At 37.7% G+C, this 26,912-nt stretch overlaps 4 protein-coding genes across 8 annotated transcripts in view; 3 read left to right on the top strand and 1 right to left on the bottom strand.

Annotated features, from left to right (window-relative positions):
- LOC128858171 (uncharacterized) overlaps positions 1-6,721 on the bottom strand; it is a 70,843-nt gene extending 64,122 nt beyond the window's left edge. Inside the window, exon 1 of the mRNA XM_054094215.1 lies at positions 6,495-6,721. The gene's annotated coding sequence lies outside the window, so the exon portion shown is untranslated. The remainder of the gene's footprint in view (positions 1-6,494) is intronic.
- Positions 6,722-8,065: 1,344 nt separating this feature from the next.
- Positions 8,066-24,485, top strand: LOC128858169 (diphthine methyltransferase). 2 transcript variants are annotated; one of them, XM_054094213.1, is made up of 4 exons: positions 8,066-8,221; positions 23,140-23,857; positions 23,918-24,244; positions 24,315-24,485. In XM_054094213.1, the coding sequence occupies exons 1-3, from the start codon at positions 8,213-8,215 to the stop codon at positions 24,196-24,198; spliced, it is 1,008 nt and encodes a 335-aa protein (XP_053950188.1). In that variant the 5' UTR covers positions 8,066-8,212; the 3' UTR covers positions 24,199-24,244; positions 24,315-24,485. The 2 variants fall into 2 exon arrangements, with proteins under 2 accessions (XP_053950188.1, XP_053950187.1); XM_054094212.1 differs by having other exon boundaries at positions 8,068-8,221; positions 23,140-24,244; positions 24,315-24,484.
- LOC128858170 (capping protein-inhibiting regulator of actin dynamics) lies at positions 9,543-11,441 on the top strand. The gene has a single exon (XM_054094214.1). The coding sequence runs from the start codon at positions 9,760-9,762 to the stop codon at positions 10,540-10,542; it is 783 nt and encodes a 260-aa protein (XP_053950189.1). The 5' UTR covers positions 9,543-9,759; the 3' UTR covers positions 10,543-11,441.
- LOC128858167 (putative uncharacterized protein DDB_G0271606) lies at positions 13,235-19,668 on the top strand. Of its 4 annotated transcripts, XM_054094211.1 has the most exons (4): positions 13,235-14,743; positions 14,858-15,313; positions 17,704-17,812; positions 17,873-19,668. In XM_054094211.1, the coding sequence occupies exons 1-4, from the start codon at positions 13,925-13,927 to the stop codon at positions 19,138-19,140; spliced, it is 2,652 nt and encodes an 883-aa protein (XP_053950186.1). In that variant the 5' UTR covers positions 13,235-13,924; the 3' UTR covers positions 19,141-19,668. The 4 variants fall into 4 exon arrangements, with proteins under 4 accessions (XP_053950186.1, XP_053950185.1, XP_053950184.1 ...); XM_054094210.1 differs by having other exon boundaries at positions 13,235-15,313; positions 17,704-17,791; XM_054094209.1 differs by having other exon boundaries at positions 13,235-15,313.
- Positions 24,486-26,912: the final 2,427 nt, after the last annotated feature.

Here is a 26,912-nt window from a genome sequence, read left to right as displayed (position 1 = left end):
TGTGTCACTCGATCCCTTCATGAGCTTTTTGACTAGATTGACTTTGATTTATATGGAATTTTAAGTGTACGCAATTTCATCAAGATTCTAAAAAACGTTTAAACTGATGCATATGTTTTTGGCACACAAAGACGACCTGATACCCATAGTTTCATTTGGAAGGAAATTTGATGTCAGATTGCTCAGACAATGGAGCAATCCAGAATGCATTCAGAGAGGTTTGACGAATATTTTCTTTACCGATGGGTCCAAGAGTCTGGAACCGGATAGTACTTAAACGTAGTATTAAGTATCACTATGTTATGGGGAAAATGGCAACTGTTTTCCAAACGGAAATTTTTGCCATCCTGAAAGTAGCCGAATGGATAATCGAGTGGAGATAGAGCGGGAAACAGATTGGTGACAGTCAGGCTGCACTGAAGACCCTGGAGAACGCGAAGCAAACCTCAAAGATTGTTCAAGAATGTAAGAAGAAGCTTAATTCTGTCGCAAGACAGAACAGGCTTGTACTTATATGGGTTCCAGGACTCTCCGGAAATTGCCGATGATTTAGCCAACCGTGGATCAGCGGTTCCCCCACAAGGACCAGAGCCAATAATCGGAAACAGTTCCGCAGGAATCATGACTTGGATCAGCGATTATGTATGCAATTTACATAAAGAGCGATGGTCCGATCTAGAACGTTGTAAAATTGCAGTGTTTTGTGACTAGTCCGAACAGAAAACTGTCAATCTTTCTACTAAAACTTGGAAGGAAAGACGTTCGGTTTATGGTTGGTATTATCACAGGATAGAACTCATTGGGTCAACATATGATCATTGAGGACCCAATGTGCCTGTCTTGCGGAGGAGGAGGATAATACTGAGCACTTTCTCTGTGAGTGTCCTGTCAGATCTAAATGTGTCTGCAGCTACAGCCAAGCTACGCTTACGACCTTAGACAGCCCCCCAACCACATCAGGGGTAGTCAAGTCCTGTAAATCCAGGCTGTCGGTAGACATAATAGCCTGATGCTAGCATGGGTTCCGGGACACGTGGGTATCGCGGGTAACGAGACCTCTGACTCCTTAGCTAAGATGAGGCCAACTTCTTTGGCCCAGAGCCCGTTTTGGCCCTCCCTTCTGCGGCCATTACAGCCACGGTTAGCAAATGGGTAACTACCACCCACAAGCGAGCTTGGCAGGCTGAGAGAGGCTGAATGGACTAAACTGATGTTATTTGTCATGTCCGATCGACTGTCGCAAACCCTTCTGTCATTAAGCAGAGGGGAGTGCAGACGGCTGGTTGGACTGATGACGGACCACTTTCTGTGGGCGAAGCACATGGAAAGGTTGGGCATCTCAGACAGTGTACTCTGATGTCGTGAGAACGACAAATATTCGTTCTTTAAAACTGGAGGATATTTACAGATTTACCAAAGAATCTGGAAATTTCTCACAGGACTTACCACCTCTGTCTCAGTCTCTATTCTTTCCTATCTCTTTCTCTGATACTTTTCTCCTTCCCTCCTTGACTATCTACCCTCTTTCCAATTCAAATTTCAAATTCCAATGCATATGTACAGTGATGGATAGAAGTCTACATACACCCCACATTCCATTGGTTAGAAAGTCCAAAATTTTTCTTTATTTTACAGTTTCATTTAAGACCTTGTTTTAATCACAATAATCTGAAAAAAAACTCCTTTCTTTGAAATAAAAAGACAAAAGCCTACATACAAAATGAAAAAATAGGGGGTGTATGTAGACTTTTGTCCATCACTGTATATATTTTCAAATTAAATGCAATTGTACAAAATAGAAGAGTTATAGGTACCGTCCCTGACTGTCTCCCTTTTATAACCGCTGTGTACTACCCACGCTGTTGTTGTTGTAACTTGTTAAAAGGGAGTCTTAATGAACGATGATGTTTAATAAGTCCTTGAAATTTATAACAGATAGCGTTGCCATTTCAAGCCATGCACTAACTTTCTGAGATATCTTTCTAGTTGGAAGCAAATATAGAATAAAAATATACAAAATAAACTTAATTTCATTTACTAAATAAACTATGACACGAACCAAACAAATACTCTTGGGATAACGTTTCGAGTCTGTAAAAGAACACATACAGGGTGCATACTAGGGCGGGTCGATTTAAAAATCCCTCATTGATCTGTGAAAATTGTATTCTAGGGATCAAAATAAGAAACTTTGCCGAAGGAACCATACCTCTAAAACCTTCTGATGTCCCCCAATTTGGGTCGAACGAAAAATCCCACTTTGACCCATTTAGAGTGCTCCAATCGAGTCCAAATGTATGACCGACCCCCACTAACTTTGGACGGCCGATCCACCCATGCCAGTGGTATACCCCCTGGAACTCCCCTGGGGGGTTCCCCATACAATCATTTCAAAATATCACCATTTTTGGGCTTTACATGAGAAAAGAAACTAAAACAAATAGTTCGACCCAAATTGGGGGACAACAGAATTCGTTTTAGAGGTATGGTTCCTTCGGCAAAGTTTCTTATTTTGATCCCTAGAATATGTTTTTACAGGGCAATGAGCGATTTTTTCCTCCCCACAAATCGACCCGGCCTAGTGCATACAGTATTTGAGTACATGCATATAGGTGGCTATCGAATAAGATATAATCATGAGCTAGAACTTTAAGCAAAAAATGAAACTGTGAAAGATTTATAAAATCTTAGAGGATAAGATGGCTTGGAATGGCTTAGAATGCTCAAAGAGAAAACAACTCGAAAGGCAGTTGAATTGAGCCCTTTTGGAGGCCTAAACAAAGACGCCCCAGAAAGAGGTGGCTCGAAGACGTTGAAGTAGCCTTAGATGGAGACGGGTGGCGAAAGGTTTTGAATGAAATTATGGTTCACCAAGGACTGTGATCCTAAGATGATATAGGTGGCTATGACTTCCCGAAATCTCTATTTTTTCTCTTTGCTCTTTTTCAGAACTAAAACTTAGCTCAAGCAATTAGGAGAAATGCAATTATCGCCAAACCGATTTAGAAATCTCTAATTTTCTTAAGTGCGCCCGTTCATTCGTTCATAAGGTCCGCAGTGAATTGGAAGCATTAGGCGGCGATGCAGAATTTTTTGCAAAACGCGAAAAACACAAGGAACGCTCTGACACCCGATTATTCAACAAGTGCAAGCGATCGTTGACGAGGACCCCTCAAAATCAATGAGAGCCCTTGCGAGGGAGCTTAATGTTTCTGAAGGTCTTATAGTCCGAGAGCCAGGGGTCATTTTGACCTCATCATTTCATGCCGACTGATTTTAATACTGAAGGCAGACGCCATCCAATGGATGACGAAACCAACCGTCACCTGGTCCAGTAGCGATGGGTACGTGCGTGGAATGCTGCGAAACGTTTTGAAAAAAATGTTTAACAACTCATTTAATACCGACTGAAATTTTTTTTGTGTTTTGTTGACATTTAGTAGAATACAAAAAAAAAGTCAGCTGCGCCGTAGAGGGGGGAAAATACGTCAGCTGAACAGGCGAACTTGTAAAATATATTAAAAAGTAAAACTACTTTATGCCGATTGAAATTTTTTTTACATAATTTTGGACACATATGAAAATATAATAATGATGGTCAGCTGCGTTTATAGCGGTGGGAAGACCGTCAGCCGAAGCAAGAATGTAACATTGCGTTCAACTGACGTATTCTAAACAAAATTAAACACCCTGAGGCGCACGAGATTTTTATAGTGTTCTGTCGAAAATTAAAAAATCGAAGTATGTTTTCATTTTTTAAATAAATGCATACATTTTTAGAATGTTAAAATATTTTTGCGTTTGTCGTAGTCAAATTAGAGTGTAGGAGCTAAGATATAAAATATTACATGCATCCAAATTTATAATTTACTATACATATATTGGCTCTGTAAATAATCGGAATATTCATCTGATTTATTATTAAAAAACCTCTTGCTGTTATTTGCCGTGCAGCATATCTTACTACTTGCTACGTGTTGCTATTTTTCCTTTTCAAAATGCCAGCTGGAACAACCGAAGAGTGCTGCAGCCTTGTCATATGCATTTTGTTGAAAGTCAAAGCAACAGCCTCCTGATCGTGCTGCAGAGTAATGTATGTACGTATGTGCTATTGACCTCGCTATTTTCTTTTCAAAGCTAAAGCAAAGACAAAAGCATTACTGTGGAAAATATTCAAGCAATATTAAGCCCCGGAAAGGGATATTTGAGCACTTGCAACTCATAAAAATAGCTTCCTCTCACTCGCAATCACTGAGAGATATAAAAAGAATAAATATTGAATAGACAACGAACGCTTCGCACGTAAGTTCCAACTTGCTTCAATAAACGCGTTTAGAATGCGCGATATGCGGGACGTATTGGGTTTTTGCGAGACAATTTTAAAAATTATTTTACAGCGGGATTATAGCAGCTTTTAGGTATGGTCCCGCATAATACGGACGGTTGGCCGTCTCAGGTATTAACGAAAAAATGCTATAGAGTTATATAAAAAGATTGCTGCCTAATTGGTTCGTAAATTTTTTTATAATTCATTTCTTAAAAGTGGCTAAAAAATCTTTAATCTCTTGCAAGTTCTAATTATCCTGAGAAGCAAAATTTATTTGATTTTAATGGTTCGTGGCCGTCACTAAACGAATTAGATAAAATTGTGTGTAAGCAGATGCTACCCTACAATGAAAAAGTCACTCATAACGTGAGGTCAATTGGTATCAGTTTTTTAGTTCGATGTGGCAAATTTATGTATATAAATACATAAATATGAAGTGGTTTAAAAAAACTGCAAGGTACTATTATTTATAAACAAATTTATTATTTTATAAACAAATCGCGTGTTTTCTTAGGTTATCCAGTATCTCAATCGATTCCTACTGGAACGATCCGGATCAGTTTTTTGGGTGTTGGCAGCGATATTTTCTCATATACACCCCGTTGCAAAATTATAAACACGCCACTATTTTTTTAGTTTGCCATACATACATACATGCATATATACACTGTGCGGATTGTTGTTGTAGCAGCATAAACATTCCCGTGCATATACAAGGAATGCTGTTGAGTCCTCGGCCGAATATAAATCCGGGTCGTTCCGGTTACGTAGAACCGACTGTCGTGGGAACGATACACTGTGCAGGTCGAAGCCATCGACTTGGCCGAAAAAGAACAACTTGATTCCTCTCTGTCGCAGCCTCTCTATCTATTTTATCACCTTCCCTGTTTTCGTTTACATCTTTTTGTGGCTCAGATCTATAGGAATATGCGTCATTGGGATATTAATCTATCTCGAGGCACTGGGACTTATGAGGATGTTACCTCAACTGATGATAGAGCTTTAAGTGCATTACAGTTGTTGTTGTTATTGTGGTAACAAAACACGGTGGAAAGCCGGAAATGACCATGAATTATAAGAATGGTCATGGACAGATTGAAGACCTTGGTGAGATACATCACTCCCTTTGGGCCAGGGCCTTTGCTTCCTGGCGGCTATCTGAACTTTATCGCTGGTGAAAGTATCTAAGGGGCGAATTACTACCGGCGAATGCAATATGAATTGTCGGCTGAAAAAGAAGCTAGCGTATCTCTTTGGGTCCGACGAAACACAAACAAAACAGGCTGCGATGGAAATGGCATTACAGTAAATAATTTCGCTGTGAGTTTACCTCTGCACAGCGAGTTTACCTCTCTCTGTATATACCCTGAATATCCAGGCCCAAATGTATTTTCGACTTCTGACATTTGGGCCTTAAAATTATTCATTAACGTTATTTTTAAATCTGAGTTCGTCTTACTTAATTCAAGAGTCGCCACTGTACACTGCATCTTAAATGCAAAATGAGTAATAAAATTAACGATCGCCGTCCACACTTTCAACAAAACTAACAACCACAAAAGCGGAGACGAATTATGATTATCACACCAAAACAATAAAATCTTAACACGAGTAAATACGATTAGCTCTTACGTATTAGAGTACTGGAACAACAATTCTTGTTAATATGTACGAAGCCATACTTTCCGGTTAACAACTAAGAAAGTTAGTTCGACTTTTTAGTGGTAAGAACACAGTAAGTTAATTTCTATTGCAGTATTACTTGGCCATTCAATAAAAGTTATGAACGTACCTTGAATGATGTGCAATCTACCAGAATAAAGTTACAAACATTAATCAATATTTGTTTGGAATGCTTTAAAACCCAACAACCAAAAACACACGCATGCAAATTTTCTTATTATAAAAAGTGTGTAGGGATGTATGCATTCGCATATGTCAAATTCTTGTCCAACTGCTTTGAATAGAACCGCCCGCATACATTCAGATATTTACATAAATATGTACGCATATTTGTACGCATGTAAAAATGTCAAGACACTACTCCACTTTGATCTAATAAACATAAGTACGCAATTGAAAACTATATAAATGTGCTTATCACTAATTAATCTACTGACTTTGTTGCTCATATTTTTAGTTGCTTTAATAAATAACTTAAACTTACACAGCAATTTATAACACATTCAATGGTTGCAATGCTGCACCAACAAAACACTAAATAATAGTCGTTGAATCTTCCCTAAAATGCGAATTATGAAACTAGATGTTTATTTATAAACAATAATCACTCGAGGAGCTCCGTACGAAACAATGCATTTTTAGCTCCATTCATTTTAGCACTGACTGAACACCATGCCATTGAACACTGACAAAACTAATTTTATCGCTCTTTAGTGTAATTTTTCCGGAGAGCATCGGTGTCGTTCACCACTTTCTTGGCTCTTATCAATAGGAAGAGTTGCCATTTACTTGCTTAAATCATTTTTGAACACATTATTAACCCCTTCACCGATAATTATTTAATAAAAGTTAGTACCAACATTAACTACGCTTAGCACTCCCTAACAAGATCATATGCAACATGAAAGTTTTCTATCACCACGAAGAAATCAAATTGAAAATTGTGCATACCATATATACATATATAGATATATATAATTGGCGCATATACCCATTTTGGGTGTTTGACCAATCTCCTCCTCTTATTTGTGACGTGCGTCTTGATGTTGTTCGACAAATGAAAGGACCTACAATTTTAAGCCTATTCCGAACAGCAGATATTTTTTATAAGGAACTTTTTCATGGCAGAAATATTCTCGGAGGTTTGCCATTGCCTGCCGAGGAGCAACCGCTATTAGAGAAAACTTTTTCAATTTTGGTGTTTCACCGAGATTCGAACCTCTGTTTTCTCTGAATTCCGAATGGTAGTCACGCACCAACCCATTCGGCTACGGCGAATTTATAAATTCTGTTGGTTAGTGTTACTAATTATTATCAAAAATGTATATGGATGAAATATTTGGATAAAAATATTGTGGTTATTTTGGATTGAAATTGTTTATCAAGCTCATGATCACAATCCACTGGATCTAAGATATGGTTGTTGTTGTTGTGACAACATATTCGTTTGAGGAGGAGCTTTCTCATGGCAGAAATAAATTCGGAGGTTTGCCATTACTTGCCGACGGGCAACGAATATTAGAAAAACTTTTTCTGTCAATTGCGGTTTCATGCACGGAGATTCGAACATACGCACTGCCGAATGGTAGTCGCGCACCAACCGTCCGGCTACAGCAGCCATTTGTCGAACAGACGAACAAATTGGAATAACAGCTCGGCCAAACATCTAACAGAAGTGTACGCGCCATTTATTTATTCATTATATATTTAAGGGATTCTACTGAGTGGCAGTCCTTGGTCGTATATAAATCCGGACCGTTCCAGTAACATAGAAATCACTATCATGGAACAGTAACATAGGTAGAACTCACTGTCAAAGCGAATCTATTAAAGGTGGTGTTGGTAAATCAGCCGAGTTGTTTTTTTCTTTCGCTGTGTCCATGCGGCTGTTAGCTCAGAATGAAACAAGGCGAATTCATTATTTGTTTTCTAGTTTCTCAATACTTTCCTTTGACAATCAAGTGTATTTAAGTGTTGTTGGTCTAGTGTCACCACCTTTAATGCATGTGCCTTGGCTATAGTACTCTATTATGCTGTTAAGATTTATGTAGCTACCAACGGGTTAAACCCACATGTCGCTCAATTTCAGTGTAGGTGTGTTCAGTGCTTATTCGGTTCCACATTAAACGGCCTAGCTACGTGTTTTTTGGATTAATTAAAGTGATTTCCGTACCATCGCATAAATTAAACAACACTAATCAAATGCAAAAGGTACGTAGTATTTTTTAATAAAGATACGTAATTTGCGTTTGGTCGCGATTTCAAACGAATAGAACCAATAGCCTTCCAATTCGTGCTCAGGAAGCAAAGCAAAAGTTGCCAGATTATGAAACACTACTTTTCCAAGCATTTCCTTATTTTTTTAATTGCAATAACACTGGGTCTCTAGTTTTCAAAGAAACTGACCCTCGTATTCAGTCCTGCAGCTTACAGCATACATCCAATTTTCTTGTAGCTTAATTAGAGTAGGTAGACAAATTCGACAATTATGAGCTCAAAATAAATTTTTTTTATGAATTTCATACACATTTGATTCTATAGCAAATCGCACATTCGACAACAACACTAGCCGGACAATAAAATCGGATGTATGTTACCGCTCTTATCGAGCTCGTAAACATAATACCAAAACGATTTTACAAAAATTCCGATTTAACTGACATCCGAAAAAGAATATATTTACTTTACTTTAACATCCGTATATTATAAGGGCTTTTCATATAAGAGCAAATATTGCCGTCCTGTGCTTGTAAAAGATGCTGAAATGCAAAATAACTGGTCTTGAACCGAATCGAAAATCAAAACTTATAGCTACAAAACAAATTACTTGGTTACATAATTGGTTATAACTATTTATTTATTATGAAAACTCACAAGATACGTACATACTACCTAACTTTTCAGAAGCATGTACTAATAATTTGTTCATTATTGTACATTTGGTTAGTAAGAAGAACGGCTTACATCTATTTATTTCGTATCACTCTGTAATGAAGTATGCTAAAAGTATAATAAAAACTGATAAGGATTACTTGTCTAAAAAATATAATTGTTACGCAGGAGCCAAGAAAACAAATTACATTTTTTTCTTATGCCGATGCTGCTCTTTCAATCATTGGTCTTTATTTAATTTGTTACAGTCCTTCCTATCTGGAGGAAACAAGGAAAATATACAAATTTTCAATACTCGCATATAATGAACTTAATAATAATGCATATCAAGTATACGCGTATAGACGGTATATGATATAAATATAAAGATCTGTAGAATAGATCTGATGACATTTGTAAAAAAGATGCAAACATCTTTGTTGGGAATGTATTCACCTTCAAATTAATTAGATGTTTGGTCGTATAGTCACGAAATTGTTTTTAGTCGAATTTTGCGTTAGCATTTTCAAAGTTATCGCAAAAAAAACATGGCGGCATGACAACTCCAATTGCATAAAATTGTTTCGATATGGCAATTTCTGGAAATGCCACCGACGCTGGAAGTGAGCGACGTTTGCGCATTAACTTCCATTAATCACTTCCAGCCTGCCGTGGAAGTTTTTTTCCATATTGATTAGTTATGTCGCTTTTGTTGTTTACCCGTTAATTTTCCTAAAATTGTGTTGAAAAATAAAAAAATTTGATTTAAAAAATCACGTGAATACTTTAAAAAACGGTGTAACATCCGCGGCTTTCCGATATTTTCCAAGGTGACGACGAACTGCACGATTGGTAAGACAGTCGTGAAGCAACCCCAGATGTCCACTGGAGTGGGAGGCGGAGGAAGCAGCATCACTACTGACCACAGCCGATTATATTTCCTCAATTCGCCATCAACACCGCTTTCCGCGCGCGATCCATTTTTCATCAAGCCGGAATACCTCAACTATGAAAATCCCATGCACCACCTCTACCCTAGTAACAGGGGCTTAATCGACTACAACAACTATACGAGTGCTGCAGTAGCAGCAGCCAGTAATAGCGGCAGTACATCGACAAACGCCGTTGCAGCTGTCGCCGCCCTTAACTTAGAAAATACTTTTCAACAACCTCAGTCACAGCAATCGTCATCTTCGTCATCTCAACAACAGCAACAAACCGCTTCATCTACGAGCCAGCAGCAAACGCCGCAAGGCCAACAGCACCCGTTGCAACTTCACGTCAGCACACCGCCATCAAGTAGAGCGCAAAAAGCAGCTCGTCGGCGAAGCAACGAATCAGTGGAGGCACGTCAGCGACGACTTGCAAGAAACGCTGCCCGGATGCGCGAAAAACGAGCCAAAGAAAGTGAAGAAGAATATCGGGTTCGGCTTGCGAAAAATGCGGAAGCGAACCGTGTACGACGTCAGAATGAAAATGAAGTACAAAGAACCCTAAGACTGATGAAAAATGCGGCTAGACAGCGGCTGCGGCGCGCTAGTGAGACCCAAGATGAACGCAAAAAGCGACTAGCTAAAGCTGCTGAACGTATGCGAACTGCGCGAGCTAATGCACCAAAAGTGTATAAGCCACCACTGGAGGATCGCCTTAAGGGTTACTAAATATACATATATACATATACGTTTGCAGCCAGCATCAGATCTATCTCATCATGGACCAGAAGACGTATGGTTTTGATGTTATAAACCATCAACCAATTATAATTGACGCAACAAACTTATAATAATAACCGTTAATATAATAAATTAGTAACACAACAAATCAGCTGGATAGTAGGCAGAACAAGATGCAAAAGGGAAAGGTTTGAACAGAAGGATGGATTTAGTCGCACACGCATTGGCATAAGTCCTGGTTACTTGGCTTTCACTGCGATCGTATCATCAGAGGGTAGAGGAGGCAAATTAGGGGCAACCCATATACGCCCCTCATCCGAAAATTTAATTAAGTTTATGGAATAAAGTATTTTTATAATGCATGCATTACATTGATATAAAATGAAATGTAATAATTATAATAATAATAATATAACAAATATATAGAAGCGTACATATGTAAATGTAGTCGGTCACACAAACAAGCAAACAAACACACCAATTAGTACCACAACCACACAAACACAAATGAACGCATTATTATAACTACAATGTAGCACCTATAGCGTTATATCTAAATCTCCAACAGATTAATCTAAGCCCGCTAAAAAGCTCCTTAATTAATTAAATTCCCATTTGTGCTGATGCTCTAGACATTTCCGTAAATGACATGTAGTTATAATTCAACATAAAATTCGATTCTGTAATGAGATGTTTTACTATTAAATACGCAATACATATAGTCAAGTTAACTCCTACGTATTTTTTTTTTTCAATTTTATTTAAGTTCTAGTCAAAATTCAACTTTTATCTTCATTGTTTGATGTAATTAATAAATATTTTCACATTATGTAATATGTACACTCTATGCTGGAATAAAGTTGCATCATTCACATTTTTAAAGTAAATTAGGCTTGGTTCTTTCTGAAGGAAATAAAATCTAAAAGTGTGGGCTCAGGAAACAAACATCGAATAATTTGTTGATGCAATTGTGGTTTTCATACCACCCCTTGAATAGTCTTGGACAGTTTATTTGAAACTACGTGCCCCGTAATGCTATTTGCAGAGGTATTTATTTCCATGCAAACAAAATATTTGTGTTCGCTAAACTAGAAATGCTAACAATGCTTGTTATCGAAAGTACCTCGTATCTGAAATACCGACTCCATAACTCAGAATTTTAAATAAGCTTGACTTAAGCCAGTAACATCTGGTAGTCCAAACTTGGAAGCATTACATCAAATTTAATACCATATACATATTGCCTTTCAACCAAGAAGTAGAAAAACTTAAAACTATCTACATATATAGATACATATGTATATATCAAGTCTCGAAGCAACACATACCAACATTTAAAATGTTTAGTTATAATACACACATGCACATGTATGTATGTATGTGCATGTGTGTATAGATGTGCATCGTGTCAATTAGTGTCCATGGAAGTCATATACAGTATAAGTAAAGAAAAATTATTTTTTTACTCCTTATTATTTAAGATTCATGTTCGGTAGCCTTCAAATTTTATTTCTGTATGCATGGATGTAAATGATTTTGGTGATACAGAAATTCCTGAACAGCTAAATCATGTGTACATGCACACATTCATACATACAGTCATCGATGTGCATTACATGAAAGGTATAATTAATACTCAGCTTAGCTAAAAATTAAATGCTTCCAATATACAAAAACAAAATCAGGTATCTAGATTTTTTTGAGTAAATGATAAGCTTGAAAATTAAAAAAATCTCATATATGTAGGTGCATATTTGGTGTGCGCATGTATCGTCCATATGAAAGCGGATTGGTTGATTGCGCCAAATATATTAAAGAAAGCTACAGCTCGTGGGTACACAAAAAACCACATATGTATGTATCTAGTAATATCCACATATGCGTGTAACACATGCAGAACACATATGCGGACATACTGACGTGTGTATCTATATGTACGCTTATATAGTTCCAGTGAATATGTGACGTTAACTTCACTTTAAATAATACCCTCAGTAATTCCCTAATCATGAAGCGTGCGTCCTCTTGCGAAACGGTGTGGTAGCACTGCACTTCCAGGCGTTTAAACGAATACTCGTTCGAGGGTGTTCGTGTGTCGATGCGTATCTATTCATTGGAAAATGTGTGTATATACATACATTATTCCAATTTAGAACGCTATAATTCCTTTTTTGAGCCGAAATTAAAAGTACTCAGTATAAAGGTACAAAGAACGAAAAATCATTCGTCAAAATTAGAAACTATCAAGTTTATTTTTGTCGAAATAAATATGTATATACAAATAAGATTCTGTTAAAAACTTGCAGAAGACTTAAGTAAATTTTTTAATTTAATGATCTATTAATTCATGTATGAAGTATTATTAATTTATTTATCTATTTACTTGAAATATAATTATAAATATGTAATTATATTACAAGATCAAGGCAATTATCAGCAGACGAAATCGACCTGGATATATAAAGTAGATTTTTTTAAGAATTGTAAATGCGTAAACAAATTTAATTTTTTAAATACATCTTAGGTAAATAAAAACCACTTGAAAATATATCTTTTAACAATGGTTTAATATACCGTAACTAATTATATATTTAAGAGTTTTTAAAACAACTAACAAATTTCTCTTGGTGTTACTTCCATTTTCCACAAAGCGGCTCGTTCCAACGCAATTTCGTGTATTTACATTTTTTTCGCAAGCCGTTGCTGGTTTTGGCCTCACCGCCTACGGAAATTTTATGGTTAAATAAAAAATTAAAGTAAAAAATAGCATTAATGCAAAGAACCTTTAATAACTGATTCTATGGAATATAAATGTTTAGAAAAGTGGAAAGTGAGTTAAATTGAATTGAAGTTAAAAGTTGGTGCATTAACTATATTTAAAGCTAGAGTAATTTTAACGATTCAGATATTTGAGATTGGCGACTAACAATATACAAAACAAAAAAAAAGTATGATATTGTTTTGTGAATGAAATTATGATTGTGTCGTAAGTGCATTGGAGGTTTCGAGCTAAAATATGTGAAGAGCCCCATAGAAAATCATGTGAAAAATCGATTGGAAAGTTAGGCTGGAAATGTGTGTGAAACAACATCTTTCCAATATATGGAATATAACGCTGTGAATTGTTTGCTTGAGACTTTTAGTGCAAAATGTCAAAGTTTGACAATCGCCGCCAATAAATGACATCAGTAAGAAAAACTCTGTAAATATTTGCAACAATTGCAAATACGCAAAAGCTAATAAAGAATAATAACAGTGAATGGTGGGAATGCATGTGCGGAGGTGAGGGCCAAAGGCAAATAAATGTGGAAGAGCAAGGTGAAGATTTATACAAACGTTCCCAGTTCCTGAGAGTGACGTTTTCGAAATAATGGAATCAAATCCCAATGGGATAAAAATAGAGCCTACACTAGAACAGCAGCAGCATTCACAGTACGCAACACATCTACTAGCATTGAATGGACACAATGCACGGCTTCTCATCGAGCACCCGTCTACGTTGCTGGTGCCATTGTCTCATCAGCAGCAACAGCAGCAGCACCAGCAGCAGCAGCAACAGCAACAGCATCAATTACATCAGCAACATCAACAGCACCACTTTCAACAACATGATCAACAATTACAACAACAGCAACTACAGTTAAGCACATTACCAGGGTACCCGCAACCGCTTTCACTAAAGCAACAGCCCGCCTCAACCCCGGTACCCGGGGGTGTTACCACAACACACGGTCCTACATCAGTTACATCGTCTACTTCCTCACGTACAGCAGCTCAACGCTGGAACGAAAGCCCTGAAGCCCGCGCTCGTCGGTTGGCACGCAATGCTGAAAGGATGCGTGAAAGGCGTAACCGCGAAAATGAAGAGGAGTACCGTAAGCGTCTCGCAAGAAACGCTGAGGCGAATCGTTTGCGCCGCCAAAATGAGTCGGATATGGAACGAGCAATGCGCCTTGTGCGTAATGCAGCTAGGCAGAGACTTCGTCGAGCAATGGAATCGCCAGACCAGCGGGCTAAACGACTTCAGAAGCTTGCTGAACGTATGCGCCTCTACCGTGCTAATGAGACACCAGATCAGCGAAAAGTACGTTTGGCAGAAATGGCAGCACGAGCACGTCAACGCATTGCAAGTGAATCTTCAGATCAACGCAAGGAGAGACTGAGGAAGTTAAACGAATATGCAAAAAAGGTCAGAGAAAATAAGAAAAAATCCAAGCACGAGCAAAGTGAGAATTCGCAGAATTCGAGCCAATTGCAAAGTACTGCTGCCAGTTCCACTAATGAAAATATCAATTTGAACCAGGCAGCCCCGCAATCAACAGTCGCAACAAACAGCAACCTAGAGCAACAACAACCACAACAATCCAATGACGAACAACTAGCACCTTATCAACCACAGCAGACGGCGTTGACCAATCCCATAGAGTACTATCAGAATATGTTCATGAGTCCGGCAACTTTGAGACCCGCTTTACTTAAACAGGAGCAATTGACAGCACAGCAGCAACAGCAACAACAATCAATGCAGCAAGGACGTTTTACACACCAACAGCAGCAGCAACAAACAATACTAGATTCTGAATCAAATAGCATGTTCCCTCAACAACTGTATGACAATGATCAGAAACCTCCAGGGGCGGGTAATGGGACTGCAACAACATCATCTAAGTTGCCACAAGCGCATGTACCACAATTCAGCACTATAGCCAGTTCCCTTGAATTCTATCAAAACAAATATATGAAGAAGCAGGAACTTCAGGTAAGTATAAACGATACTAAATAGGTGCATAGATACCCAAATGTACACGAATATCTACTTGTCTGCCCCATTGTTCAACTAAAAACTTAATATTACAATAACTTAACCTTAATCATAGTGTCTCTTTTCCAAAATTAAGCGTGTAAAGATTCTAAAAATTAAGATTCGTTCAGTAAAATTGTCTTTTAAATAAATAAAACAAAATTAACTCGTGAGTTTTTAACAAATCTAGCTTAAAAATTAAAATTTTATAAACAATGGGAATGGGCGCAACATAAATGCATACATGTATGTATATATTTATGTATGTATAACGTTATTAAGTACAGCTACTAGAAGGTACAGAACTCCGATGCATAGCAAAAGTGAAACAAAAAAGGAATTTTTGGTTGGTATGTAATTTCAAAAAATGGAGCGAAATCTACAATGTTTTATGATATTAATAAAGCTTATGTAGAAAGTTCTGTAAAAAAAAAAAAAACAAAAAACATTAAGTGGCAAATGTTGGCAACTTCCTATTTAAACGTGTTGCAAACGAACGTTGGTATACGCAAAATGGAGAAAATGAATCCGGTTTTAATAAAGATGATGCTTTTTCCTTTTTGTACTTCAGCAGCGTTGCCAGATGATTTTTTGTCGGAGCAGGTTTCAAAGGCGATTCTATGTTATTATGTATTATGTCGTGAATTGTCGCATTTGTGAATATGTATAAGTGCTTGTAATGGCGAACACCAGCTGAGAGAGTCAACGCAACATCCATCTAAAAAGCAAAAGGCAAAAAAAAATAATAACTTGCTAATCGCTTGTCAAGTGAAGTTAGCAAAACTATGACTTGCTTGCTTAATTTTTTTTTAGGAAGCATATACTTGGAAAAACTGCGACTACTGGTGCCTGTAGTCTGAGCCACCCAATAATTTATTATACAATATTAAAAAAACTTAGTATTAATATTTCAATATTCATTGATATTCACAGATATAGGAATAATATATCAGTAACCCAATTATACCATTCGTCAACGGTGCATTAATAGTGAAACCTGTCTGAAATCTTCAAGTAATATTGTGAATTAGAAACTAATGTATGAAAGTTTAAAGTTTTTTTTCTATCGAAATTAAATATTTGCATTAAATGCAAAGTTGCTTACATTTTACATAACATTCAGTTATTTTATATACATTCATATTTAAATTCATTTTTCTGGTCTTGAATGCAATTTACTCCACATCAATACTTGCTACATATTATGTTAAAAAATTCTGTTAACACAAAAATGTCAGTTCGAGCACACTAATTTCCAATGTTAAAACATACATATTTGTTTTACCGAATTTCTTACCATCACTGACTTAATATCGACTGTAATTTCTTAGTTTGGCAACTCAGTTATCATTTTATTGCGTGCGAGCTCAGCGATCTGTTTTGCTTGATGTCATTTTGAAAACGAAATGTTGCTGGACATTTCCGCACTAAATTTGTGATGGCTTTTTTCAATGAAATTGTCAATCCAGACAGCAAATTGAATGAATTCGGCAATTCATATCATGAAATATTTTAAGTCTTATGTTGCCAACATCTGTGAAACCATAGGCTGTCATTTTGCATGTTTGCCAGCCAAGTGGTATTATTTTTTGACACTCACAGTTTTCCAGACAGTGCATTTCTCCTCTTTGCAAATAGGACTTACCCCGTATATCGGGATCATTCTTTCCTATTCATCGTATGAATCAAACAATAAAGAGCGCGGCCACAACATACTAAATTACTTGACGACTTTTTCAACATGACGATATCATAATATGGCAATGCAGACACTTAAAATATTTCCATCGCATTCAATTAAATTTGGCAGTTATAAAAGGAACAATTGAGTGTCGAGATTATGAATTAATATAGAAAGTCCCCACATAAGGGAATGGTGAAGATATAGTTAGTGAAAGGTAACTCCAAATACAAATGATTTTATTAATGGACACTTACAAAATCATTTTCTTTAATTGATTTCCGTGTTTTTTGATTCGATTTTCAATTTCAAACACGAAGTGGGATATTTGTATTTATTAATGTTGAGAAGTTGAAAGATTTAAATTTTATTCAATATTACATTAAAATTGCTACTCACATGTGCAATTTTTTTAATTTTTTGGGATATGGCAACATTGAATTTCCAATGCTAGATACATACATGTTGTGTAAATAAAACCCCTTCATATGGTAGTCGGTTTTTTATACGCTTCCATTTGTAATTTTTTTTATTTGTCAAAAACCACAAGTCGTAGAAATATTTATTTTTTTTTTGGTGTTGCGCTCCTCGGGCGGTATGTGGCAGGCAAATACATATTCAACATTTAAAAAGGATGAGGGAGTTCTATAATAATTTTCATTTACAGACAAACAATTCAACGAATAACAGTGGATCTGTTGGGGGCTCCAATTTGCAGAACGATTCAAAGGTGATCGTAGCATCCACGTCCAACAGTGAGAATCAGAAATTAAAAAGTTCACATCCTCAAATACAGAACCCTCCTACTCCGCTATATAATCAATTTCCTTATTTAGCTACATTTCCAGCAGCTGCAGCCAACACTGGATCGACCGTTGTGACTTCACCATCTAGCACACCTGCACAAGCTACCTATTATCCTATGTATCACAATGGATTTCAGCTAAGTATTCCACCGAATACAGTACCACCCCCATTCACGCCCGTGCATTTCACTAGCAATACGACCAACTCCGGGACATCGCCATCGTCTGGACAAGTTGCTCAATCTACAGTTGGCGGAGCTTACAATTTGCTTGCGAACACATCTATAACTGCTGCTGCAGCCGTAGCAGCTGTTGCCTCAACCGCTACACAACAACAAGCTATACAGGATTTTCCAAAACCGGTCCGCGGTCGCCCTAGAAAAATCATCTTCTCGAGCACTGGCACAGTCAACAACGCCTCTACTCCGAGCAGCACGGGAGACACAAAAAACGGCATTTATCTGCTGCCCACAGGATCCACTGAATCACCGGAGGACGCTCTACGGCAACAAAAGGTGAGCGCTTTGCTTGAGCAGGAAATCAATCAGATGCTCTCATCACCACAGCAGACACAGCGCCGCGGACGTGGTCAACAACATTCCTCGCCCACCGGCTCGACCCGGGGCAGCGGGCACAAATATGAAACCGATGAAGACAAACGAAGACGACTGGACAAAATGGCAGCACATCAAAGGGAGGTGAGGGCGAATGAGACCCCTGAACAGCGGGCAGTCCGTTTAGCAAAGCTATGTGAACGAGCCCGTCTGAAACGTGCAGAAATACGAGCAACCGAATCGACAGAAGAACGAAAAACACGTTTATCGAAGCAGGCGGAGTACGCACGAATGCGTCGTCTACGAAGTCATTCTCGCCGCCGCACTGAAGACAGAGCACGCGAACTTTACGAGGAACTTAAAAAGGATGTCGATATTTCTAGTGACGGTAATGACTCCACCGCTAACAGTAAACTTCAGCCACAAGAACAGCAACAGGAAATACTTCAGCAACAGCAGCAACAACAACAACAGCCGCTTCAACAGCAGATGTTACATACAAATGATTCTTCAAATATGGTCGCAGCTCAACTTCAGCAGCAGCAACAACAGCAGCGTTTTTTAGCTTTAGCCAATTCGCAAGCACCTCAACAGCCAGATCCACAGCAGAACCAACAACAACAAATGTCAGCCTCTAACAACGCCCCCTACGGTAAACCGCCGTGCAAGGAATATAATACCCAGCCTGAGAATAATGATATGCTTAAGATCCTCGAACCTATCATCGTAATGAAAACAAAATAAATCTAACTATTACATAAAAATTTAGCAAGTACGCATTAAAACAAAAAATACACAATAATCTATCAGTAAAACACAGTTTATGATAAATACATCTTCACGACGTCCACGGAAACATGATCATATGTCAACACGTGGTAGCTTGAACTACAATATATCACCGAAGTCACCACAAAATGCTAGAAGCAGCAATTAACATAAAATTCTTTATAGAAATGAAAAGAAAAAAAAAAAGTAGCAGTAGCAATTGGAATGATAACAGTTTTGATTAACTATACCTATGACGGGTACTTGCATACGTACATACATATATATACACATATATACATATATTCATATGTAAGTTTTATGTTCATGCAGTATACCATATACTACATACATAATTATGGCAAATTTATATACACTAGTAACACTCAATGTATGTAGAGCTCGTGTAAACATAATAATAATATTACTGTGTAATAAGTATAATAATGATCATGGTAAAGTAAAGAATAAAGTCAATAATTTTTTTAAAGTAGATTAAACACACAAATTGATGTACTTATTTACCTTAGCGCAGCTGCGGAAAATGGTATGCATATAGCTAAAACAATCATATTGGCGAACTCGTTAAAATTAAAAGTGTTCTTTTTTGCGGGCCAACATTCGCCAAGTGAATGTAATGAACAAAAATGAATGTAAAGTTTGAAACTCGAAAGGAAGACCTTCGATTTGATTGTTCCGCCGACAGTCGGTCTTACATTACCGGAACGACCTGGATTTATATCTGGCCAAGTACTGTCATTTGTGGAATAACATAAAGCGCACGCCACAAATAGGAGGAGGAGCTCTGCCAAACACACAATAAAAGGTGTAAGCACCAGTTATATACTTATATATATATAAGTACTGTTATTTCAGCAGTTACAACAGCTTCGATACAAGATTCGAAGGAGGGAGAGAAGTGATGTAGACTGAGCTCGTGAAAAGGAAGTTCTATGACTAGTTCCGAGTAAGGTGTACTTCATCCAAAGTAGCCTTCTATGCACCTCAATTTCACGAGATTCATCATAATTGGTGGCTGGACATGGATTTTGCAACGACGTTTCGAAAAAAAATTTAACAAACTTACGAAAAATGTAAGGAATATTGGACCAGTCGCTGACATAGTTGTTAGTTGTATTCTACTGGATGTGCTTACTTCAAAGGCAAAAGAATAATATATGGTTAAAAAGTAATTTTCATACTATAACACCTCAGGTTACTCTTGTGCGTAGCTATGCATAAATTGATGTATGAATTTCACTTTTTTGGTGATAAATTCACACATTTGCATTTTATCATTGACGGTGGATAGAATTTTTCTTCAAATTTGAAATAAATTTTTGTTTTTTGCACAACTTTCTTCCGCCCATCGCGGAATTTTTTACTTTTTTTATTTTAACAAAATAAGTAAGTTTTTCATTTTTTCGCATCAAGGTAGGTATCGTATGAGTTTAAGGTAAGTATTTTGATAAAATAACTATCTAAACTTCCAACATATTTTAACTTTTAAATATTATATATGCGGTGCCCCAAAAATTCACTCATTATTTGGTGAAAAGAGTGAAATTTGGCGCCAATCAAGAAGCACAATGACAGGATGGCAATCACTTTTGGTGGTTGTATTTCGCGAAGAGCCGGCAATTTATTTACATCCTCCACCGACAGTTACCAGACGATGGCACAATTGCACGGGTGTTGTTGTAGCAGCAATACAATCCCTGTCAGTGTAGTGTAGCAATCCCCGTCGTCTTCGTATAACTCATCTAAAGGTAGGCCCAAGAAACATGCTGTTTCGATAAGTTGGGTCCAGAGGGATAAGGGTGTTTGATGAGTGGGAGGCAGAGGGAGATTTATTAGCCTCCCTTGCTGACGATTGCTTGATAATGACGTCCGGTAATGAAATATATGGCTTTTTGTCCAAAGTGAACGATTACCACGCCAGTATTTCTCGCTTTTCTCTGCGAGTAGTCTCTAGCTTTCCCTCGCTCATTCCATGGCGACCCTTTTTACCAGGACGAGGGAAATCAAACTGCAATTAACGCTGAAAGTCGACGACCATAAGCAACCCCTAAATTTTGGGGGTTTCCTCCGACAGTTTGCTCTTCTCGGCCCATATAACCGCAATTGCGACTAAGGACCAAAACCGCCACGAGGTCCTCAAATCGCTAGCCGGTAGCACTTGTGGCAAAGGCAAAGAAATGTTATTGGCGACTTTTAAAGCAATTGGTCGGTTGGTTCTAAATTGCGCAGCGCCCGTCTGGACACCTGGTACTAGTGCTTCGAGGTGGATAAAGATTCAGACCTGTCAGAATTCTGCCATCAGCACAGCCCGTGATGCCTCTTGATATCTCTCCTGCAACATCTCCACAACAAGGCTAGGTAGGTAGGTAGGTAGGGTGGTTGTCGTAAGACACACTTAGACCTTCGGCAGGTCCATTGTGATACCACTGGAGCTTATCCTTACTCTACGTGTTCCTTTTCAAACCATCCGGTTGCTTTAATAAACGAGCAGAGCTTCGTTAGTTTTAGATGGGCTATGTCCGCTACATCGGTTAGAAATGCTGTATCGAGAGTGCGCAGCCTTCTTATAGCTAGGCTTTCACACTCACATAAAAGGTGTCTGACTGTTTCCTCTTCTTCTGTTTTAAGACAGCTTCTACAGAAATCGAAGTAAGGGAGTCCTAACCTTCTAGCGTGGCTGCCTATTAAACAATGACCAGTTAAAACACCTATCATTTTTCTTATAGATTCTCTGTTGAATCTTAGCAAGATCTTCGATCGACCGCTGTTCCAGTTCGGCCATGTCTGTCTGCTTAGTTCGCATGTTGTGAGGTTTTGCCAGATTGTATTTACCTTTTTGATGGTTTCCCTGTCTATAAGTAATTTACAAGTGGCTATGGGCATGGGTATCAGCGCCTTATCCGGTTCGAGATCGAGCGTTGTACCGGTTCTTGCAAGTTCATCCGCCTTACAATTTCCTGCAATGTTCCTGTGGCCTAGTACCCAGATTAGGTGCACCTTGTAGCGCTTAGATACGTCATCTAGTAGTTTAAAACATTCTAGAACTGTTTTTGAGGAGTGTGTTTTTGATTCCAGCGCTTTTATTGCTGCTTGACTGTCCGAGTAAATGAAGACTTCATTTGCGGATAATACTCTCGTTTTTATTTCTTTAAGTCCCTCTTCTATGGCAGTGACTTCCGCCTGAAATACACTGCAATGATCAGGTAAGCGAAATGATTGGCATACTCCGAGTTTGTCGGAGTAGACCCCTCCACCTACTTGGTTGTCCAGTTTTGAGCCATCTGTGTAGATGTTTAAGTCATTTATCTTAACAATGAGCCCGTTATCCCATTCCTCTTTGGAAGGAAATACTGGGACAAAGGATTTATCGAAATTGATGTCCTTGGTCCTACAGAAATCCGTTGTGCTGGGAATGAAGGGGAATTGTTCTAAAATTGAGGAGTGCCCTCTTTGTCTGAGTCTGAGAGTTGCTTTGGCAGCTGTTTGCTTACCGTACTGCTCTATTGGTAAAATGTTAAGCATAATAACAAGGCTGTAAATTAAATAAATCATAACAACAACAAAATTATAATTTGTATATTTTAATAAAAAAGTTATCAATTAATGGCCAAAACGAAAAATGAGCGTAAAAATAAAGGTCAATGAAAAATTATTACTTTGTAGCAAATAATTGAATTGTATTTGTATACTTTTAAACCTATGATCGTAACAAAAAAAGCAGAAACGATGAGCCAGAGATCGAAAATGGTTTTTTAACTAGAGTTAGAACTGCACATCAGTCCTTTCAGAGGTTGCCGCATACTCCGCTTATGCATAATGTTTTATGCTATTACAATAAAAACAACCAATATAAATACCTACAATACATACATACATACATGTACATATAAGTCGTATTAAAATCTATGAGAAATATGTTAAAAAATTAATTCATTAATACTTATTTGATTTCAGCTTAAATTCACCACTTTACACACAGTTGATACTGAATATTCAGCTGATTCGGTAGAATGGTGCCCACATCCACATTTCCAATCCTACTTTGCCTGCGGCACCTATCAATTAGAAGAGATCTCCGGCGACAACATTGCTATGCGCGTTAAACGAAAGGGTCGTGTCTACATCTATAAGTTTTGTACGTCTAGAAAGGATCTGGTTGAAGTCTATCGTTTGGAAACAGCTGCTGTTCTAGACATGAAATGGTTAATCGGACAACTTAGTGAAAATCCTCTGTTAGCTATTGTCAATTCATTCGGTGAACTCCAGTTATATGAATTAGAGAATGATGTATTAAAAGTGATCAGCAGCTTAGAACTAAATCCCGACTGTGATGATCTACTGGCATTGTCTTTGGATTGGCGGCATTCGGAAAATTTAGCTGCTAGCCGATTTCAAATATTAGTCTCAGATTCCAAAGGTTGTGTAAATCTGATCGATTACGAACCAGAGTGTGGACTCAAAAAAGCCAATGTTATTACTGCGCATGGATTCGAGGCATGGACATGTGCGTTCGATAGATGGGATGTAAACCGTATTTATAGTGGTGGTGATGATGTGCTTCTACAAGCTTACGATCTGCGATCGTGCTCCCGAATTTTCACCAACAAATCGCACAATGCCGGAGTTACTTGCTTGCTAAGCCATTCATTACGGGAACATCTATTGCTGACTGGTAGCTATGATGAGCATTTGCGTACATTTGACACACGTTCAATGAAACGTCCATTGGCAGAATTGAATCTAGGAGGTGGAATTTGGCGCCTCAAGAACGATCCAGTCAAGCGCAATCTTATTTTAGCTGCATGCATGTACCACAATTTTAGTATTGTTCAGCTTGCCGATGGACTGTTGGATGGCCCTGAACTCATTGGCGAATTTTATGAACACAAAAGTATTTGTTATGGCGCGGATTGGTGTCGCAAAGTAGATGATAATCAGGATTTGTATTTAGCGACATGTTCCTTTTACGACCATAAACTTTGTGTGGCTCAAGTCGACGAAGAAGATCGTTAACAGTAAGTGCAGCTTTCGCCATTTATCCTCTGAAAACTAACATCATGTAGGTTTGGTGTCTATTTGATAAAAAAAAAAAAAAAATAATAACTGTTACTGTTTATTTTATGATAAAGCGCTTGTTCAAGACACCTAGGAAAAGCGGCATCACCTATAAACGTTTGCAACCCTGTTGTGAATGCTAAGCTGATACTTTTCTGATGTTCGGCTTTTATTTTTCATTGATAGAAAAGGGTGAATAGGTAAATAAAAATAACGGAAATTTCTAAATTATTTTCCTTGATAATTCCGATATTGACGGTAAGTAAGAATGAAGCAATCGTGCAAACAAAGTTTTATGATGCCGATTTAAAAGACTACGCACAAAACTGCCCGATTTTTTGACAATTAGAACGCGACACTTTTGCCGAAACTCCCAGAACTTCACACCGAACGTGATCCTTTAAATTAAGAAAAGTTGATCAATAACCTCAAATTAGCCATCAGAGAGCTGGAAGAGCACTTGAATATGCGGACGAGATCCAGAACAAAACAGACTGACAATTACTGGATCGGATAGTGTACAAATATACAATTAACGACATTCATCGGAAGACTCTTACCAGCTACAACAACAACAAACACTTGAATATTGAATCCGTTCAGGACATTGCAGTTAATGATTATGGTGCTCAAGTTCACCAACGTAAACGTACGCCCGTATCAGCTGACACGATGAAAGAACCATCTACGATACTACGGAACAGAACTGTGTTCATTTACATGGGGCTCTCATTAGTTTCATCGTAACAGCTGATAGGGGCTTGCATTTACGTCGGTGAATTCTGGTACCATTAGGGTTAAGTTGATCCCTAAGGACCTAAGACATGATTTCTAAGGCTGAATCCAATCCAACATTCATCAAACGCATCATTACTGAAGACGGGACGTCGGTTTATGAGTACGAAAAACACCAAACATAAATCAGGCGAATGAGTGGAGAGCTGCGAATGAATCAATTCAAAAAAGGACTTCGTTTTCAGTCAAAAAAGGGGTATTGTATACTACACAATTTTTCCAGAAGGTCAGACAGTTACTAAGGACTATTGTTTGGGCGTTATGAGACGTTTACGTGACGAAATTTGGGAAAAAAATAAAGGGTTTTTGGAAAAACAACTCGTAGATTTTGCACTATAATAACGCACCGTCACACAGTGTCATCACTATCCGTGAATTTTTGACCCAGAACGAAACGAATATCATCCAACAGACATTAAGCTGATACGGATCCCTGGGATTTTTTCTGTTTGATGGAATCGGGGGAACGCGTATTAACAGCCGAAAGGAAGTAATGCAAAAATCAATGTCGACTCTGCTGGCTGTACCGAAAATAGAGTTTCCGAAATGTTTCGAGAGCTGGCATAAATCCGTTGCAGTTTGCAGTTTGAAGACGATAAAAGCGCTATTGAGGAATAAACTTGTATTTTGAATTCTCTGAATATATTCCGGGAAGTTTTTGATCAAGGTGGTATTCACAGATGGCAAAAAAATGTGTAGGGTAAGTAATTATTAGTAATTAGTACTACTTCGCCAATGTGTGAGGCATAGATAACCTTTGAAGTATCAACATGTACTATAAGTAGCGGCAACGACCCTTCGTGGCATTATCTTATTAGTGGTCGTTACTTGCTTGAAGCGTTGAAATCTGAACCGTTGGCCGGGTTGGGTTTGGTATTAAAAGAAGAAATACAAAATTTTTCGTCGTGTTCATGTGATATATGTATAAGGGAAATAATAAATAGTTGTATTGGATCATAAAGTAAGCCATCAATCTCAATCAAGAGCGTAATAAATTCTTTCCCAAAGAGAAAAAAGTTAACGAAAGTGGGTTCAACGATGCATTCTTCTCTTGCGAATCCGCGCCGCAAATTGTGATAAATTAGTTGCACGAAAAATATTAATAGTTGAATTGTTTTTTTTTTTTTTTTTTTTTTTTTTTTTTTTTTTTTTTTTTTTTTTGCCGTGATGAATTTTTAAAGCCACTGTAAGAAACACTAATATGGCTCACACATCAAAACGTTCCGAGTTCGCTTATGGTAAAAAACTTTCCACTGAAAACGTTATATGGCGCCTGACAACACTACAACTGCTCAAGCCAAGAAATATCAATAGCAATCCCGGTACGAGCTTCGGATCGTGTAATAAACTCCTGTTAGCCCCATTGGCGCTTGCATATACCGCGCGCTTGACGGCTTTTTTTAATTGTACAGCTGCAATTTGGCCTTTTTCAAAAGCAGAAAGCTAAGCTCCTCGGGGCGTTTTTTAGATGTTACAACAAATTTTCACTTTGTTTCCTAAAACTACACTGAAAGCTTTGCTTTTTTCATTTTTCGTTAAAACGGACAGATAGATATTTTGTACCTAAACGATAATAAACTGAATCTTTTCAACAGAAATGACTGTCCTTTTTGGATGAACGCTAAATTTAACGTTACGATGCATTCCTTACACTTAGGCATTAAATGCAAATTAACTCTACCTCTGTCTACAATATTAGGGTCAAACAAACGAGATCGTATCAATAAAGCTATTGAAAAAAATTTTAATTTTTTCACGATGTCTGCTAGTGGTGGCAGAAGGTTTTAAATATTCAAAATATCTTTTGCATTCAAATGCAAAATAACTGAAAAAAATCGAAAAACTTCGTTAAAGATTTCCACTTAAATATAGAGCAT

Source organism: Anastrepha ludens, chromosome 3 (assembly GCF_028408465.1).
Source record: "Anastrepha ludens isolate Willacy chromosome 3, idAnaLude1.1, whole genome shotgun sequence".
NCBI lineage: Eukaryota > Metazoa > Arthropoda > Insecta > Diptera > Tephritidae > Anastrepha > Anastrepha ludens.
This window is presented reverse-complemented; position numbering and strand designations above follow the sequence as displayed.

What these genes read in the sequence shown, in the direction of transcription:
- LOC128858170 (XM_054094214.1), top strand. Translation starts at nt 9,760, where the DNA reads ATGTCCACTGGAGTGGGAGGCGGAGGAAGCAGCATCACTACTGACCAC.
- LOC128858167 (XM_054094208.1), top strand. Translation starts at nt 13,925, where the DNA reads ATGGAATCAAATCCCAATGGGATAAAAATAGAGCCTACACTAGAACAG. An exon ending in TGAAGAAGCAGGAACTTCAG is followed by an intron (nt 15,314 to 17,703) that starts GTAAGTATAAAC and finishes TTTCATTTACAG; the next exon opens with ACAAACAATTCAACGAATAA.